This window comes from Podarcis bocagei (assembly GCF_964188305.1).
Source record: "Podarcis bocagei genome assembly, chromosome: 11".
NCBI classification, from domain to species: Eukaryota; Metazoa; Chordata; class Lepidosauria; order Squamata; family Lacertidae; genus Podarcis; species Podarcis bocagei.
Genome location: NC_138136.1, coordinates 27488402 through 27508303, shown reverse-complemented (window position 1 = coordinate 27508303; position 19902 = coordinate 27488402). Strand labels below are relative to the sequence as shown.

The window sequence follows — 19902 nt, the reverse complement described above, 5'->3', positions numbered from 1 at the left end:
GTTCTTTATCTTTAAAAAATAATGGCAACACTGACTTTCTTCAAAAGGGTTTTCTAAGATAAGATCTATTAAGCACTCTGACGTTTTGTGGACGAGGAGCTCCTCTTGAGGGAAGATGGAGAAGCGGTGCGCTGAACCTCCCAGGTCACTGCTTTAAAAACCTGACTTTTCTATAGATAATTTTCAGCACTTCAACCAGCTACATTTCATGGTGTATCTATGTCAGAGCTTTCGACCACGTTTTATGTTCTGTTGAAGTGGAGTTTCACTGTTATCGTTTCACTTCTTATCTCATTCCTGCACTTTGTTCCTCACTGTTCCGAGAGGTGCTTTTGTAAAGCACCGTACTCTAATTTTATCAATTTTAATATGCTCCTGGATCACATGACAGCTATAAGTGGGCTCACACTGCCTACCAGAAGCATTTGGGTAAAAAGTAGATTTGATCATTGCGTTCTGTGGAAGCACTACTCTGCAAGACCCAGACAGAAGGGAGAAGACAAGCCCCAAACTGAGTATGATGGGATGATTAGCTGCTTGTGCGTAAAATCGTGCTCCCTCAGAGTTTGTGCGGCTCCACAAACCTCTGTGTGTGACAGAGCTCCTCAGACATGTCTGCTCTAGTCACTAGTAGAGTCTGACAGTGGCTGCCTGCGGAAGCGCTTCCAGCAAAGAAGCTCCTTAACGGAAACGCGTCTCCTGGATTCACGGCGTGACAGTTTCCGGCGAGGCGTGGGTCTCCCCATGGGCGCCTCAGATACCTCCCCACTGTTCTCGCTGGAAGCGTCTCTGAGCCCTCCCTCCTGCTCGCATTCCCTCAGAGATCCACTCCTCCCCCTGCTGGTTCCTGCTTCAGCTGTTGAGTCTCTTTCTTCCTCCCTGAGCCCCTCCACCTGTTCCTCCGATGGCAGTTCCCTGACATCCACCTCCCCTCCAGGGCCCCCCTCACCCCCTCCCATTTCCTCTCCTCTGGGAGGTGAAGGGTTAAAACCCCGAAAAGAATCTTCTTCATCTTCAGACGTCTCGAACAATTCCCTCCATCGATCGCCGTCTTGGCTCGCTGAATCCTCCTCCTCCTCGGAATCTGTGAACCCCTCCAACTCCTCTTCTTCGTCGGTGGTGGCAAAGTATTTCCTCCGGAACCTCGCTACGGGCTGAGGTTTACGTGGGAACCTCTGATGAAAAGTTTCTATTAAAACTTCGTCATTGACATCCTCTGCCCTAACCCAGGTGTTTTCCGACTCCGGTTCCCCTTCCCACATTACCAAATACTCTACTTGATCTCCCTTCCACCTGGAATCGAGGATCTCCGCAACATGGTAGCTGTGTTCCTTCTCCTCCATTGCTGGCCCCCTAGTGACCCTCCCTTCTCTGTCTCCTTTATACGGTGACAGCAACGACCTGTGGAAAACTGGGTGCAGCTTCATGTGGTTCGGTAACCGGAGTCTGAAAGCCACTGGGTTGACCTGCTGCGTGACTTCAAATGGGCCCAGCCTTTTGGGTCTTAACTTCTTACAACCCCCTTTGAATGGTAACCCTTGGGTTGACAGCCACACCTGGTCCCCCACCCTAATGCTTTCACCTTCCCTTCTGTTTTTGTCTGCCTGCCTCTTATATTCCTCCTTAGCCCTGTTTAAGTTAAGTTGGAGCTGGCGATGGATCGCTTCCATTTCTTCCACGAACTGTTCTGCAGCTGGAACGCTCCAGTTCTCCCCTTCCCCCCCTGGGAAGGCTCGGGGATGGCACCCGTGATTAGCCAAAAAGGGGCTCATCCCCGTGGACACGTTCTCTGCATTGTTGTAGGCAAATTCTGCCAACGCCAGCTTCTCCACCCAATCATTTTCTCTGTCATTCACATAACACCTCAAATATTGCTGGAGGACACCATTAGCTCTTTCCGCCTGCCCGTTGGTTTCTGGATGACGGGCAGTTGAGAAATTAACCTCTACATGCAGTAAGCTCATGAGCTTCCTCCAGAACCTGGAAGTAAATTGTTTCCCTCGGTCTGAAACCACCCTCAAGGGGGCGCCATGCAACCTAAACACATTTTCTACAAACAATTTAGCGGTTTCTTCTGCTGTGACCGCATGTGAGCAGGCTATAAAATGGGCCATTTTAGTTAACAGGTCTACCACAACCATGATGGCTGTTTTCCCTCTAGACCTTGGCAGATCAGTCATGAAATCTATTGCCACTGTTTCCCATGGTCTTTCAGGTGTGGGTAGTGGTTCTAATAAACCTGCCGGTGCCCGCCTCTCCCCCTTGGCTCGTTGGCATTGGTCACACCCTCTCACATACTCCCGCACATCTTCCCTGACCTTGGGCCACCAAAATTCCCTGGTAACCAGCCACATGGTTTTGTGTTGCCCAAAATGCCCTGCTGTGGGGCTATCGTGCAGTTGCTTGAGTACCTTCTCCCTTAATTCCCCTTCAGGTATATATAACGCTCCCTTGTAGTACAACGCCCCGTTTCTCTCCTCAAAACCCCCGGGTTTGTCTCCCTCCCTCCTGAGACCCCTGAGTTTGTCCTGGGCGTATTCATCATGCACCGTTCCCTCTACCAATTCCCTTTGCCCCACCAATGCCGCCCCACACACCCAGCGGTCCTCTGGAATGACATGGGTCTCTTCGGGTGCCCCCTCCCCCTCCAAATATTCGGGTTTGCGTGAGAGAGCGTCCGCCCTAACGTTCTCTGGGCCTGGCACGTAACATATCTCAAAGTTAAATTTGGAGAACTCCTGGGCCCATCTCAACTGCCGTTGGTTGAGCACTCGCGCAGTTCTCCAATACTCTAGATTCTTATGGTCCGTGCACACTTGCACCTTATGTTGTGCACCAATTAGCAGGTGCCTCCATCTCCGGAAAGCCTCATGAATAGCAAGAAGTTCCCGGTCGTACACCGTGTAGTTCCTCTCGGATTTGTTCAGCTTTCGCGAAAAGAAGGCACACGGTCGCCACTCTGACTCCTCCTTCCCCGGCTGCAGAAGAAGCACCGCCCCTATGGCTCTGTCAGATGCGTCTGTTTCGACCCTCAGCTTCTTTTGTAAATCCACATGCAGAAGTTGTTCTTCAGAGGCGAATGCCCTTTTCAGTTCCTCAAACGCTCGCTCCGCCTCCGCCGTCCAAACAAACTTCTTTTTACTGCTGAGACAGTCCGTAATGGGCGCCGTCAGGTGGGCGAAGTTTCGGATGAACTTACGATAAAAGTTCCCAAACCCTAGGAACCTCTGCACATCCTTCTTGGTTTTGGGTGTTTTCCATTCCAGCACTGCCTGAACCTTGCCGGGATCCATGGCCAATCCCTTGTCTGACAGGCGGTACCCCAGGAATTCCACCTCCTTGGTATGAAACTGACACTTCTCCAGTTTCACCCACAGCCTGTTGGCTTGCAGCCTGCTCAACACTTCTCTGACGTCTCTCACATGTTGCTCCTCATTCTCCGAATACACCAACACATCATCTAGGAAGGCAACGCAATTCTTGTAGAGCAAAGGACCCAGTACGTGGTTCATAAAAGATTGAAAACACGCTGAGCCTGCTTGTAATCCAAAAGGCATAACGAGATATTCAAATGCCCCCAAAGGGGTGAACATGGTGGTTTTCCATTCATCCCCTTTCCTTATACGTATCAGGTTGTACGCCCCCCTTAGATCCAGCTTTGTAAAAATCTTTCCCTTCCGCACCCTGGTCAAAATATCATCAATCCTGGGCATAGGGAAAGCCACTGGTTCTGTCACTGCATTTAACCGCCTGAAATCACATACAAGTCTCGGCTTGTCCGTGTGCTTTTTATCCACAAAAAACACTGGGCTACCTCCCGCTGCTTTGGACTCTCTGATGAAGCCTCTCTTCAGGTTCTTGTCAATGAACTCTCGCAACTCCTGCATTTCTCTGTCTGACATGGCATACAACTTGCCTACAGGAAGCTGTGCTCCAGGGAGTAAATTGATCTGGCAATCAAAGGGCCTATCCGGGGGTAGTTGGTCAGCTTCCTTCTCGCTGAACACGTCGCTGAGATCTGCATACTGTGGTGGTACCTTCACCTTCTCCATTACTTCAGTCCCTGCTAGGGTGGCTTGGGCCCCTGCTGAACCCTTTTCCCCTTTGCAGTGTTCTAAGCAATGTGCCGAACCAAAGGAAACCACTCTTTGATGCCAGCCCACCAGCGGATCATGTAGCGCTAGCCAGCTCATTCCCAAAATAATGGGAGCGCCTCCCAAGGTGGCCACATTAAACGCTATCAGTTCTGTGTGCCTTGCCACCCTCATTATCATTGGGACGGTCTGCAAGCTGACTCCTCCTCCCAACAACTCCCTGCCATCGATCGTGGTCACCTGCAGGGGGTTGCTTAAAGGGATAGTCTGTATCTGGTGTTCAGCAGCAAACTCCTTGCTCATAAAATTGCAGGAGCTGCCTGAGTCCAACAGCGCCTTTATTTTTAGGGGGTGTCCATTTTGCAGCTCTAGCGACACTTCAATCACTAGAGCAGGTTGAGGAGCTTCTGGCATGGGCACTTTCACTGCTCTTTGGCCTGGCTGCAGTGCCCCGACTGTGGCAACCAGGCGTTGGCTTTTACCTGCTCTGTTTCTCCCTGCTCTCCTCCCTCAACAGCTCCCACCATCCCTTGCCATTCCTTCCTCTGGGGGCAGACTCTGGCAAAGTGGCCTGGCTGTTGGCAGAGATAGCATTTCCGGGCGCCCTTTCCCTCCTTCTTAGCCCCCTCACTGGGCTTTGAAAATGCGCGCGCGCGCGCTGTTCCGATTTCCATCGGCTCTGCCGGCGGGAAAGCTGGCTCAGGAATGTCTGGAATGCGGAACTCCTTCCAACGTTCCCCTCTCCCTTCCCGCCTCTCCAAGGCTCTTGCCTCCTGGCGCGCTCCTATGGTCAGCGCAGATTTGGTCAGCTGATCCATAGACACCGCCCTGGGGCTCCGGGACAGTTCATCTTTCACAGCCGAAGAAAGACCTTCTTCAAATAGCATCTGAATGGGTGCCGCCGATAAATCCCAACCCAATCTGTGAACCAGCATGGTAAATTCAGTCCAGTACTCACGGACAGATCGGCTTCCCTGCTTGCAAGCCATTAGCTGTCTGCGCACCACCCCTTCCTCAATATCGCTGGAAAACATGATATCCATTGCACGAAAGAACTTCATCGTGTCCTTTAGGACGTCATTGTGCGTTGCCATTAGGGGTCGAACCCAGTCCCGTGCCCCCTTCTCAAGGTGCCCAATTACGAAAGCAACTCGCGATTCCTCATCAGGGAACTCATCAAACTGCACATTAAGGGCATATTGCATCTCTGTCCTAAAGGCATGGTAATCCTTGGGGTCCCCCCCAAACTTCTGCACCAATCCTGGTACCTTTCTGGGGAACTGAGTGGCTCTCCCCTTCTGGTCTGCATCCTGAGCCCTCCTCTCCTCAAGCCTCGCCGTCTGCAACGCAAGTTGGACTTCCAACGCTCGGTATCTTTCTTCCAAGCTTGGACCAGTCCCAACCCCTGCTCCTCCGGTTCCGGCTGGGTCGCTCATGATGCTTTCTCCTGCACAGGCAGCGTACAGAGACTGTCAGACTGCTATGATGGGATGATTAGCTGCTTGTGCGTAAAATCGTGCTCCCTCAGAGTTTGTGCGGCTCCACAAACCTCTGTGTGTGACAGAGCTCCTCAGACATGTCTGCTCTAGTCACTAGTAGAGTCTGACAGTGGCTGCCTGCGGAAGCGCTTCCAGCAAAGAAGCTCCTTAACGGAAACGCGTCTCCTGGATTCACGGCGTGACAGTTTCCGGCGAGGCGTGGGTCTCCCCATGGGCGCCTCAGATACCTCCCCACTGTTCTCGCTGGAAGCGTCTCTGAGCCCTCCCTCCTGCTCGCATTCCCTCAGAGATCCACTCCTCCCCCTGCTGGTTCCTGCTTCAGCTGTTGAGTCTCTTTCTTCCTCCCTGAGCCCCTCCACCTGTTCCTCCGATGGCAGTTCCCTGACACTGAGCATAGGAAGCTGCCCACCATCTTAATGACTCTTGTTTTTTCTGTCTTGGCAGAAATATCGCCTACATTCCCCCCACCTGAGATCTCAAACTTTCATCTGTTTAAGCTTCATTCCTGAGAAGCAGCATTATGATGAAAAATGATGCCCATTGCTTTTTTTACCTGTAAGGGGAAACGTAGGACTTAACATCTTCCAGTGAATCCATTGTGTTGGGTGTAGGATGCAAAGCATAAAATAGCATTTAATTTGTATCAAGAAAATGCACAGCAAGTCCTTGAAAGTTCAGGTAGATCATTGTTACCTATTAGTGAAGTGTCTGTCAGGATGATGGACTGGGAGACAATGCCTGTTACCTTCTGCTTGCTGTTGTGTATGAAAAACAAATTTCAACCTGGTTTTCTCAGGGAACAATTGCTCCTGTTCCTCCCTTGTCTTGCACCAGTGGCAGGTGTATCCTTATCTGTATACTGTCCCCTAGAGGGAATTTAGAGAGAGCAAGAATTATTATTATTTAAATGAGAATGTCATCATCAGCATCATAAACTTTTATTGCACTAACCAAAGGCCATGGTATCACACATAAACATCAACAGTCACTATACATACAGTAAAACCACAGTCAAATCTATGAAAATTCTTCGTTATATTTTATAAGTTACAAAGTCATTGGTATCGCTTAGCAGCCATTTCACCCTCTTCCCTTTCTTTTCAATCTTGTGAAGGGAATCCTCAGCCTTCTACACACACACACACACACACACACACACACTGGCAACAGGTTCCACAGATTCCATAGGAGTCCTTTAAATGCTAAGATCTTGCTTGTTGTTCCACTGTTACACCTTGTTGATGACTTCAAGATCAGCAATGTTTTGTGATCATTTTAATAGGTTTGATAACTATTATTTTTTACGTCTCTTGGATGCATACTGTTGTTTATCCATAATGCTGCTTGTATAAAGATGCCAAGAAGTGCTTGCTCAATTTCACACATGGGTAATTGTGGATTGTGAATGCAATCCATTACCCAATTAATACAGCTAAAATGGCAAAAGGAAATGGATTCAAAGGTGCTTTTGATGTGTATTTCGGAAAATGTATTATACTGTTTCTTTCCCATGCACTAGAATCCAGTGCTGCGGGGGGAAAGTAAAGCTAAATCTAATAATGTTCTTCTACTTGTGGCAATAACTTGCACAATCTCTTTCTCACACCTTCCTGCACCCCCTTCTGCTTTTGAGAGTCCCTCGGTGGGGCAGGGAAGCATCTCTGACAGTTTTCAATTGGTGTCTTCTGTTAGTGGAAACACACCAATTAGATTCCTCCCCATATCCCTCAATTTTCTCGCCATCTGTACCCAGTTTATTCTTTGCTCTTTTATAGTTTTACTCCCAATTATTACTTAACATTCAGATCCTTATCGTCCAAGTTCCATTGCATTTGATGAACACCCTTCATGAGAGGCTAGTCCTGACTGGGGCTTTCTATTTTTATCACAGAGATCAACAACATTAATCAAGTTGAAAAGATTTATAGTAAATTAGTCTGTTCATAGAGGTTTTGACCTCTGCTTCATGGCACCTAAATCCCTGGCTGAAAATATTTTCTCCACAGCCTGCTGTGTGGTTTCTCTTATTAATTGTACACTTTCAAAATGTTTTGTGGCACTAAGTGTAGCCATAAACTTCAAATGAAGCAGAGAAGAAATTCCATCATTCTGAACCTGACAGGGGATTATACCTTCTTTTGTAGTGTCTTTTATTTTAACCTTGTGTGTGTAGCTTTCAATATAGAAAACAAAATCCTATGTTGAAGGCTATGTGACAATAGACAATTGTGGGTTGTTGTTGTTTTGAAAGCTCTGTTTAAATTATAATTTGGTATTTATTGGCATAGAATTCTAATTACTGCTTGATTTCAGGTGATAGATCTTAAAATGTACCTCCCTAAGAAGCTTGCAAAACTTGTGTCATGGTGTATTGTCTACTACACAACTCCATCATCATTGAGCATCGTTGTAATTGGTGGACGGTGACTAAAATGCTAGCGACATTGTGACAGATGCTATTTACCGTATTTTCCGCTCTATAAGACGCACCAGACCACAAGGCACACCTAGTTTTTGGAGGAGGAAAACAAGAAAAAAAATATTTTGAATCTCAGAAGCCAGAACAGCAAGAGGGATCGATGCACAGTGAAAGCAGCAATCCCTCTTGCTGTTCTGGCTTCTGTGATAGCTGCACAGCCTGCATTCGCTCCATAAGATGCACACACATTTCCCCTTGCTTTTTAGAAGGGAGTCTTATAGAGCAAAAAATACAGTACTCTGTTGCCTCCTCTTTGTTCTTGATGTGCTTTTGGTGTCACTGCTAGGGAAGCACAGGATCCGAGCAAGCTACCCTTCTGTAACCTCTGGCATAGTGGCAGCCATCTTAACCATGTTACAGGATCATGTGTAAATTAAGTGGTTTTCAGCTTCATCAGCATGAAGCAAGATGGAATAGTACCATCATCACACATGCTGCAGCTATGGTAGAATCGCCTAGCAGTTAAATTTACGCTTTGAGGGTTTTCTGTTGATACCTGTGATTGGGGCCAGAAATTGAATGGCTCCTTTAAACTATCCTTGGGTAAAGTGCTCCTTTTACTACTACTCCCCCCCCCCCAATGTTTTTCAGGAAATCCTGGAGAATTCCTTGAGCCAGGAGTTCACTGTGGAGAATGTGCTTGCGACGCTTCCAGCCTTCCCCAAGGGTGCCCCTCAGCAACGTGCTAAAAGGGCAGCAGAAGCCCTGGTAAAGGCTCAAAATTATTCCAGGCAAATGGCAATGCAACAGGTGAGGAAATGGGGGGGGGGGTTATTTCAGTTTAACATCCTCTCCCTCCGCCCTTCTTTTTAACGGATTTGACCTACTTTGCAGTCACTGGTCAATTTTCCCTTGTACAAACCTTATCGCACAGCTAATGTATAAAGGTTAGAATTCTTTTGTTGAGTGGCTGTGCAGGCATTAGTCTCACTTCCTGCTGGCAAGGCCACTTTTTGTGGGTTTGTACAATGGGAGCTTATGAATGCTTCTATTCATGGCCAGCTCCTGAGGCACACAGAAAAATAGCCAGCCATTCCTTTAAAACAGAAACTTAAATATGATTTGGAGGTTTTCTCGTTCTTTCTTCCCACTTCAGGAACCAAAGAGCTGTATTAAAACAAGCAGGAAGGAGCTTGAAAACTTCCATGGAACAAAAGGCAAAAGTTCACAAGGAAGTATCTTACGTTTCCCAACGTGAAGACAATTCCTGTTCTTACATATATATATATATATTTCAGAAAACTTAGCTTAACATGTCAAGTTCTGCTAAATCATAATAGGCTAATAACAGTGTTTCTTTCCCAGGAACTTAAAAAAGCGTTTATGTAGAAGTTTGGTAGGAGGACAAATGTTTTCTTTAAAATTTCCCATTTTCCAAGTAATGGATCTCCAGTTATGATTTTGCCCTTTCACGTGTTCTATTCTGATTTTTAAATGCTGCTCAGGCTAGAATTTAGACTTCTCAATCTAGAACTTATCCCTTTGGGTCTCTACCAGATGTCTGACAATTTAATGGACCTCTTTGAGGCAGGGTTCTATTAGTGGGTCTTCTTTGATTGTCTGGCTTAAGGCTGCTCCAGATCATTAGTGGGAATCTATCCAAAATACAGGCTACAATCCAAAAGACTAACATGTACATATTGCAGGAGCTGTGTGGGCAGCTTGAGCTTTGGCTGATTCTGTTGTACTTCATTCTGCTGAAGAGACAAGCTGCTTGTCTCTTTAGCAGCAGGATCTGCTGTGGTAATGCTAGCAAACAAAGCTCCAGCAATAAGTATACTTCTCCAATCTGTGTATAGCCATTCATTTTTTTTCTTTGACAAGTGAAGCTTTAATTAAGTATGACTCAATCAGTGCTGACAAAACTTTTGGGGTGTGTATGTGTGAAAGGAAGTTCTGCAAACTGCGTTCTAGTTCCATGTCAGAAAGAAATGTTACACTCTAGCTGATGGAAGCATTTAACACTTGAGTGTGAGAGACCATTCTTTTTTAAAAAAAATTGGGAAGGCTCTTAATTTTTGAATTAGATTTTTAATTTCTATTAGATTTTCACAACATAATTTCAGACTTCAAATTTGTTATACATTTCTCTAATACTCTGACTTCCCATAGCCAATCAGAAGCCACCCTTCCTGCAGCCAATCAGAAGCTGCGCTTTGGTTTTCAAACGTTTTAGAAGTCGAACGGACTTCCGGAACGGATTCCATTCGACTTCCAAGGCATGACTGTATTCCTCTGTTACATCACACATTTCATCTAATATATATTCCTCTAGTTCATATATTATTATTATTTCTTCCCATTGCTCACATTTCAAATGCTGCCCACAATTTCGTTTAGTTGTTATATATTTTTTTCAAAGAAGCAAAAAATTCCACTCTTCCATAAATTGTCCATCATGTTGATCTCTTATTCTTGCTGTTAGCTCTGCATAGCCCATTGATTTTAGGAGCTATTCTTCTTTGTTGGGCTTCTTTCTTCTTTCCAGTTTTGTTCATGGGAAGGCTTGTTCTTAATGGCATAAGTAGATCAAGGAATTTCAGTCCTCTCTATTTAAGTTAATTAAGGTTAGTAGTCTTCATTTGTGTTGAACAGGGAGAACCATAAGCCAATTTTAGAGCTCATGCGATGTAAGAAAGGTCTTAAGTTCAGTCCTTGGCATTTCCAGATAAAAGAGTAGGATTGAGAAGAATCTCTGCCTGACAACCTGGAAAACTACTTCCTGTCTCGGGAGAAACAGTTACTGAGGTAGATAGAACAGTGCTCTGACTTGGTATAAGGCAAATCCTTGTAGTCTTCAAGGAAGACAAGTTTTGATTAATGGGGATGCCATGTTTCTTTGAGTATAGGAAGAAAGCAGGGTAGGAATATTTAAAACTATGCTGAAGTAGCTGGAGTCTCATAAAGCATTAGCTTGTCAGACCTTGCCTGAACAAGTCGAGTCATTGGCTTGTTACTTAGTTAACCTTTGTAATACTACAACAGCTTCTAATAATTTCATTTGCACATCACATTTGCTTTTTCTGTTACACCCTACATTCTACACAAAGATTCAATAAATCCCATCCTACACAAGATGAACTGAGGCCAAGAGTGACCAAAAATGCAGCAGGTCCATAACTAGAGAGAGAACTTTGGACAAAGCACCCACAATTTTAAACCCAGCTCTCTAGCCACTGAGTTGCCTGAGAGCATTAAGCTGCAGTTATTACAGCACTATGTAATAACTGGAAAGATTTAATGCAAGTGACAGCTAGCTGGACCCAAAGAACTCTGAGTGGAAGCTTACACAGTGTTATGGAGGGTAGGTTCTACTGCTTATCGTTAGCGTCTGCTTGTGCAAGAGGTTGCTCATGTAGACCATCTTCTGGTTTAATTTCATTTCTGCCCCCGCAACACTATAGTGAGACATAAACAGCCAGAGTCTACTGAGAAGAAGACACCTGGTGGAGCAGTAGCTTTAAGGGCCAGCCTGCTCCCTTGGGATTTCTAGCAGAACAGCCAATCTGCTGCTCTTTGTTCATTTTCAATCAGCTCATCTTGGAACGATTTGATCTTGTGCCTGGGAAAGTACATTAGGTCACTAAGATGATCTGGCAGCTAGCTCAGTACTTCTTGCTACAGATGGCCAAAAATATTGGAAGTTAAAATTATCTAAGGCCCATTTCATAATATTTATGTTTCTGTGGGCTATTGGATTCCCTCGGGGGGCAAGGAAGTGACCATTTAATGAGTTTCCTCAAAAATATGCCTTTGTTGTACTTCACTTATCTCCTGCTACTTGATGTTGCAGTAATAGTGTAAAGGTAGCAAACCACAGAAAAAGTAAAACATTCATATTTTCCCAGTACATTCATTATCTGGGGGGCAAGGACTTTGTTAATCTTGTGCCTTGTGCATCATGAAAAGCATTATCAGTGAAAACATGGCCAAAGATTAATGCATGAAAAATGTCATGCAATAATTTTTCTTTAAAAAAGTATAAATTTGTTTTTGTTGTAGTTCTTGGCTCTCTTTCCCCTCAGCTGTACAAACTGGAGCATGAAACGGGGAAGTGTTGCAAAGATTATTTCTTAGAATAGAAACAGATTCTTGCTGCATAAGCCTGTTTTGCAACCTGTAAAGCAGTCTATAAAGGGTGCCATTTAAAAACTTCATATAAACGTTGTATTCACTGATTATTATTTTTTACTAGAAAAATACTCAGAACTTCTTTCTATATTTCATTATTTTGTTGTTTTTCTTAACAATATTGCAATGTTTGAGGATCAGAGACATTTGTCAAAGATACAACTAACTCTTTTAAGAGTTTGATTACTATCACTGCCTACTAGCTCATGAGATATTCACCCTAGAGCAGTGTTTCCCAACCACTGTTCCGCGGCACACTAGTGTGCCGCGAGATGTTGCCTGGTGTGCCGCGGGAAAAATTTAAGAATTCCATTTTTTTTTAAGTCAAATTTTCGATTGGGGCGCCGTCACTAGATGACCCCTGGGGTTCCCTCCCGCTCTGCGCCTCCCTCCTCCTCCTCCTCCTCCGGGGAGGCCCTTCCTGGCTCTCGGCCAAGGCTTGGCGGCTGCCACTCACTCGCTCGCAAACCCGTCCCTCCATCCCTGCACCCGGCCTCTCCCCCTCCGTCCCCGGCGCGGGAGCTGCCGGGATCCGTAGTCCCCTCGCCCTTGGGCTCCGCGCCCGCGCGGGGTGCGCAAACTACGTTTCCCAGCGTGGCCTGGTGGGCCGGGCGTTTTGTTTGAAGCGCTCTTCTCCCGGCCATGGAATGAGCGCGGCGGCGGCGGCCGGGCGGGCAGGGGCTCTTCCGCGCAGACCCCGCGCAGCCTGCCTGCGCCCCCGCCGAGATTGGGCGGCAGGATGGTGCCCGGGGATCCCCGTGGAGGCGGAGCGTCAGAGGCGGAGGCTGCCCCCCAGGTAGGGCTGCGTCGGGGTTTTTTTTATTTTTGCAATGCTGCATCTGCGCCGGAGGGGACGCATCGGACCGCGGGGAGACCCCTTGGCGGGCGTGCAAGGCAATGCATGCGTGCATGCGTTGCATGGAGTGCAGTGCAATGCAATGGCAACGCGGCGCCCTGCATGCATGCATGCAACTTCCACCGGCGCTCCGGACTTGGCAGGTGAGGGGGGGCCCCAGTGGGCGGCAGAGGGAGCCGGGAGGGCGAAGGGGAGCCGGGGGGGGAGCAGCGCTGCTCCCCGAGCCGAGCCCGGGGGGAAACTTCGGCGTCGTTGCGCCGGGTGTTGGAAGCGGAGGCTGGCGGGGGCCCCTCACCTGCAAAACCTGGTCGCCTCTCATATATTTCGTGCATTGCATTCATCGCCCGCTTTCTCCTCCAAGGAGCTCCCGGGGGCGCGCGTGGTTCTCTCCGTGTTATCCTCGCAACAACAGCCCTGCGAGGTGGGTCAGGCGAGTGGCCCAAGGGAGCACCCAGGGATTGTCCTGGCCAGGTGGGGTGATTTGAACCCTGCTCTCTGCCCGGTCTTCGTCCTCATTTAGCCCCCACATGTGCATGACTGTGCATGACTGAGGTTTTCCCCCCTCGTCTTGGCTATGGTGTGAGTCTGTCCTGTTAATTAATGGGGTTCTGCCTTCGGAGAAGATGAGCCAGCCCTCAAGGAGGTGATTATGTAATTTGCTAGCAATTCATGTCCCTCCCGGCGTGACGCTGCGCGCTGACGTCACGGGGCTGTAATGGTGGTGTGCCTCGAGATTTTTTTCATGAAACAAGTGTGCCTTTGCCCAAAAAAGGTTGGGAAACACTGCCCTAGAGGATATACTTCTGTGATGTGGCTACAGGAAATGAGAGAAGGTGACTGTGGGTATCTCCAAAACATACCTAGCAGTTCAGAGACATGTCCTTGGTCTGAAGGAAGAATACTGAGCAGTTGGCAAGTAGGGTGGATTGTTGGGAAGATTAGTAGTAAATTGCCCTTTCCCTTGGTGTCCTCCACATTCTCAATAAGGAACTTCAAACGGTATGGATGGTTTTTTGACAGTTCCTCTCTTTACTTTCTTAATAGCGGACTCTTTGCATTTGCCCCTTCTGTGGGCCGGGAGAATAAATCTCATCTGCACAATTCATAATGTATATTCTTTCATTGTGGACATTTTGTGCTATAGGAAAAAAAATTCCCAGCAATGTGTGTTTGGCACATACTTGTAGGAATTGAGTCTTTGATGTCTCTACCAATTTTCCCACTCAATTTCATTGATTGTGCTGTTCAGAAACAGTCACAGCCATCAGGTGTGCTTTGCATGGTCAAACACAGTATGCGGTGCTTACACTTCACAGAATAGAAATTCCCAGCCTGTTGTGGCAATGTGGTCTCGTTCATCAGTGTCCTTACTATTCAGTGTTTCTATTACAGGTGGACAATCAACAGGTGGTTCTGCTTTAGCAAAATCATCAGAAAATAAAAAGTCTGCATTTTTGTGCGTGTGTGCACGGGGGAGAGAGAGAGAGAAAAAAGGAATTGGGAATGTTGAATACCCCAAGACCTTTCCCTCATCCTGCTACAGTTTTCTTCACTTTCAGTTGCATTCTGTAAAACTCCAAATTTCCTCAGGACTGCAAATACTTAAACTACCTCCAGTGGAGACACAAGAGCTGTATTCTGTGCAAGTTATCAGCATGTCAAAGCCTGCAAGCTGGGCAGCGATTTCCTGTCCCACTCCACCCCCAATTGCTTTCAACCGGCCTTTGCAGCTGTGCGGTTGACATCAGCTTGATCTGCAGTTATCCGCTATAAAGCTTTCCATTGTATGTGCATTAATGTTGCCCACCTGCTAAGTGAATCAGATCAAGACACTTAAAGCTACTAGGCAGGGAGACAGAGCAGAGGATGGTTAGTTGGGAGGAGAACATGCTGTGGCACCACCAGTAAGAGCTGCTTGACTGCTTTTATTTTCCTTTCTAGTAGGACTCCTTTTCTATAGCACAGTAGTATTAGAAAGCACAGCAAATGGCTGAAGCCATGGTTTATTATTTCAGATGTCGTATCAACCGCAATTGGCACAAGTCCAAACCAGGATTGAAACCATGCTTCTGCATTCTGGTTTGCTAGTCAGCCACTGATGGTGTTTGTCAGGTAGATGCCAAGAAAGAAGAATGGTTAAGGTTTGCATGGGTTCATGCGACATCTCATGACATCTGATTGAGCCAATATGCATTAGGCTCATTGATGCCTAATATTGCATTTTGTTGCTTTCCCCCCTCCTAGATACTTGCTTTGCAAGCTGAACTTAACTTCCACAGAAATTTGTATAATCTTCAAGTTAAGTACACCGAAGCTGTCTTTGATGGGATAAAGCAAGCATACCACACATTTCAAGATAATGTTGCCATGGTTCTATGTTCACCATTACAAGGTAAATACATGTCTGTAATAGCAGCATAAACAAAAACAATTTCAAAATACTGACAGGCATGAAATACAAATGTTTAGTGTTTCAAACACCTGAAAACAATTCAAATGCAAGATTTTCTCTCTCTCTTGCTGCTTCATACTTTTAATACCGGTCTCCAGGGAGCAATTGATAATTTTCCACTTTCTCTTGCAGATGTTTTTTCTTCTTATACAAAACTTAAAGCAGAAGCTTCAGAGGCAGCTTTGAGAGACTTCCTCACTGCTTTTAGGAACAATGCAGAACAGATCCAATATGCAGTTGAAACTTTGGCTCCACCAGTGAATCAGCAGCACGAAGGTAAGAACCTTACTTGTACAATTTGGATTGGTAAAGGATGTACTTGATAGGCTTGTCTTGGTGTCTTCTCTCTTTTTTTAAAAAAAAAGGCACGGGAAGAGAGCCACTCTTAGATATCTTGCATCACTGATTTATCCTTAATTTTCAGCATTAGGTCAAATAGAAAATAGCTGATCTAGTACATTCAACCTAGTTCAAGACTTGAGCAGTAATGAGATTTTGTAAAAAATAAAATAAAAATGAAGTTCCTCCTTTGGTTGGTTCCTGATTTTATCCTTTACTCCAATGAATGTATCTTATATGGTGCGTTTGAATGTGAATGTATAGTTTATTATGTTGTGAGCCAGTATCCTCAAAGTTAAAGTATCAGTCACAGTTTGGAAATTGTAAGGCTCACCTTGACTCAGGTGTTATTGGACTACAACTCCCATAATCCCATACCATGTTTGCTGATGAGTTGGAAGAATCCAACAACATCTGGAGGGCCACAGATTCCCCATCTTTGTTGCAAGGGATATCCAATATCCCGCCAATGGAAGCTCAAATTTTGCACATGCCAGAAGCACATTTGGGGCTTTATTTGATAATGAAAGGCATCTATAACCTGTTGATTTTCTAATAGCTGAGAGGGCTCTCTAGTAATGTTCTAGCTTGCCATTTTTTCCTAGCTTCATGATAAATAGCACATTGAGAAGATACAGTTGATCACTGAAATGCATTAAATACTATGTTATCACAAACAGTTACGCCTTACTATTGTTTAGGTTGAATGAATGGTGCAGTATAACTCCCTACCTTCTTTTAATTTACCCTTAAGGTGATGAGGCCTTGTCAAAGTTTGGAAAAGAGTTCTTCCTGTCTTTGGAATGTTCCCTCAAAGTCTGTGGAGAGCAACGGGATAAGGCAGCCAGTGAAATGGAAACCTTGCAAACGGAACTAGACCAGGCCTTCGAAACTCTTCGGAATTTAAGGGACCAAAAAGCGAAGAAAGCGGGAGCCAGCCAGCGTTTTCCAAAGCAGGAAGATGACAGAGCAGATGGAATAGAAGAAAGGGGCTTGAATGTACTTCCAAAACACAAGCCTGAGCCTGAATCAACACCCACATTTCCTGTAGACAGCCATAGCCTCTTGTTAAAACATGCTTCTGTTACAGAGAGGGAATTTGTCAACCCATCTTCCAAGCAGAAAATAGAAAGCTCTGATGGTGTAAATGTTCAGCAGAAGGGGAAGCTCCTACACCGGAGCAAGAGTATGAAAAACATGGATAGGCCACCATGGCAAAGTTAGACATAGCTCTTTGGGCCTGTGGCAGCCTTAGCTTTGTCAACAACTCTTAACTAAATTCTGTGGGAGTGAAGTTGTGACTATGTGGTGTATCAGTGGGATGTAAGCTTATTTTCCTCTGGGAGTTGATTTTATACTCTTTAGTGGCTCCTGAGAGCCATTTTATACATGTCAAATTTCATTCCCTAGAACTGTTTCCTGTTTAGAAAATGGAAAACATTTGGCCTGTTGAAGCAGCTTCCACATAATGTTAAAAGACATGGGAACATGCTGAAAAATCGCATATCTCTGAAGAGACAGAATGTCAAAGCTGGAATGTGTGCATAGAGAGAAGATGAACGCCATTGTTGCATCACAACTCTAAAATTAATCCTGCACCTCTTCTGTCACTTTTTGCAGTGCTTTATAAACTAAGAAGTGTACTTATCCCTGACTGTCATTGGGTCAGGGCTTTATATGTATGCAAGACAATGTAAGCTAGATAATGGCTTTGAAGGTAACTGAATGCCCATCAATACCCCTCTTTTTCCCTCACTTTCCTTCTTGTGATGCAGGCACATGTAACAGATGGAGAATAGCACTGTGGGACTTCCATCAGCTAAATAATCAGGACATTTGGTTTTCAGGTTGTCAGTCCAGAGGGTGTCTTAGGGAAAGACATTTACTGGTTTTTTTTTTAATTTTTGGTGGTTCCCTATTAGTGCTGAAGCAATAACCCAGGTAGTTGCTAAGCAGATGTACCCCAAGCATCCACTGGAATTTAATGGAAGAGACTTTGAATCTATCTCATCACGATTTTACGTTGTCCTTTTCCTACACAGATGCTTTGGCTTGAAAACAATCCTTGAAGCAGGCTTGTGATTTGTGGCATTCCACAAAGCCAAGTCTGGTTCTCCGTAAATGGTCTCAGCTATCTGGGAAACTTAATTGTTCTCCTTGGCTTGCTACCCCTGCTAAAAGCAATACTCTGGGCCTCATGCTTACGAGGCTAATAAAACTGCCCAAAATGATAGCATGAGGATCAAGGACAGTATTCAAAATGTTTATGACTTGTGAATGGTTTTGACGACCCCCTTGTTTTGTTTGAGAATGATGCAAAATATTATGCTCTGTAGTATTTTTAAAAATGTATTTAAATTATATTTTATCCCCCCCCAAATCAACTATCAGTTGAAATGCCGAATATGAAATGTTTCTTTGTTCTCGTTAATAAATGACAGAAATAGAACGCAACCTTTGTTTTGTTGTTCAGCCAGGTTCAATGGTGGAATGATTTTTTCCTGTTTCCTTCATTTTCTAAGAGTATCTCTTCCAAATGCTTCCAAATGTATAAGGACTAAAATAAGCGTGTGTCAATTTGCTTGTGACTCTTTCCACGGTCCTTCTAAGGTAAGGGGCCTTGATAGCTACAGAATTCTCTTAAAGAGAGTCAATATGAATTTCCAAGTATTATTAAGTTAGCGCTCATCAAATCCTTAGGTTTTAAAATTATCATAGTTATTATCATATTTAATAATGAATATGCTCAAAATGATTCACATAAATAAGAACACTGAGCTTAAAATCCCAGAAAATAGGCAAGAGTTAAGACTTATTTTAATATTTAAGAATATTAAATCAGAGCATGGCTCTCTAAAAGCAACAATAAAAACTACTATGAAAGTCTGGGAATAAAAACGATTTAACCTTCTGTCAAAGTGATTGAGAAGGTGTTATTCTGCAAAGGTGGTACCACCATTGGAAATACCCTCTCTCCAGCTGCTACCCACCTAACATCTGCTAGTGTAGGCAGACAGAGGATGGCACCTGATACAGATCTTTAAATTTTGCACAGGTTCATATGGAAGAAGGCCGTCTTTCTGGTAGCCAAACTGTTTAGGGCTTTAAAGTTCCAAAGCATTAAAAGAAATAATCTTTGTATATCACATACTCATTTGGGGCAGGGGGTTAATAAATGATTGATAATGATAAGACTTCTGTTGACCAAAAAAACCATTTGGATTACTTTGGAACACTTCATGTCACCCTATTTGATCCAGAACTATGATCACATTCCCCAAGCCCATTTACTGAAATAGAATAGCTGTACTACGTGCAGAGTGACAGGAGAGTAATGTTCTGATGGACATGCCAGGATAAAATCCATATCATGCAAGGAAAATGAATAGTTTACCATCTCAGTGCAACCATTTTATAAATGAAGAAAGTCAGAGCAGAGCAGATCTTGAACTAGTCTTTCTTTCTTTCTTTCTTTCTTTCTTTCTTTCTTTCTTTCTTTCTTTCTCTCTCGGGGGTGGGAAGAGGGAGAGAGAGAGAGAGAAAGAAAGAAAGAAAGAAAGAAAGAAAGAAAGAAAGAAAGAGAAGACAAAGTGCAAGTGGAGGGAGAATAATTTCCCTTCCTCTTTTGGAAGCGTGATCTTTCCCTTCATCCTTTTGTCGTGCTTGTCTCCAAAGGCACCAGATGTAGCAGATTGATCAGCAGGATGGCTACCAGCAGCACAAGTGACAGCATGATTGGTTGCCTATTCCTTTTTAAGGTGATCTTGGCCTTGCTCACAAGCAGTTATGGGGCTGAAATTCATTAGTATGTTTGAAGGAGACTCTTCTGTCAGCTTGCTGGGAGGGGAGAATGGAGTCCCACTGCCAGCAGCTCTTGCTTCATTTCAAAAAATATATATTTGATCTCCTAAATTCTGCTGGTTTTCCGTGCATAATTTATGAGACTCGTTTATTCTGCGCTTTCACATGTAAATAGCCATCCACCCACTGTGTCCTCTGAATTGCATTTTAATTACGTTAGGCTTGTGGTCCCCCCTGATTTTTAAACTAGC

At 45.0% G+C, this 19902-nt stretch overlaps 1 protein-coding gene across 1 annotated transcript in view; it reads left to right on the top strand.

The window, feature by feature from the left end:
• The window catches only part of LOC308596978 (uncharacterized protein), a 68432-nt gene that overhangs the window by 43859 nt on the left and 4671 nt on the right, over window positions 1-19902 (top strand). The window contains exons 11-14 of the mRNA XM_081212417.1: window positions 8664-8822; window positions 15304-15451; window positions 15644-15787; window positions 16605-18460. Of these exons, the coding sequence (XP_081068543.1) occupies window positions 8664-8822; window positions 15304-15451; window positions 15644-15787; window positions 16605-17074 (921 nt within the window). The 3' untranslated portion in view covers window positions 17075-18460. The remainder of the gene's footprint in view (window positions 1-8663; window positions 8823-15303; window positions 15452-15643; window positions 15788-16604; window positions 18461-19902) is intronic.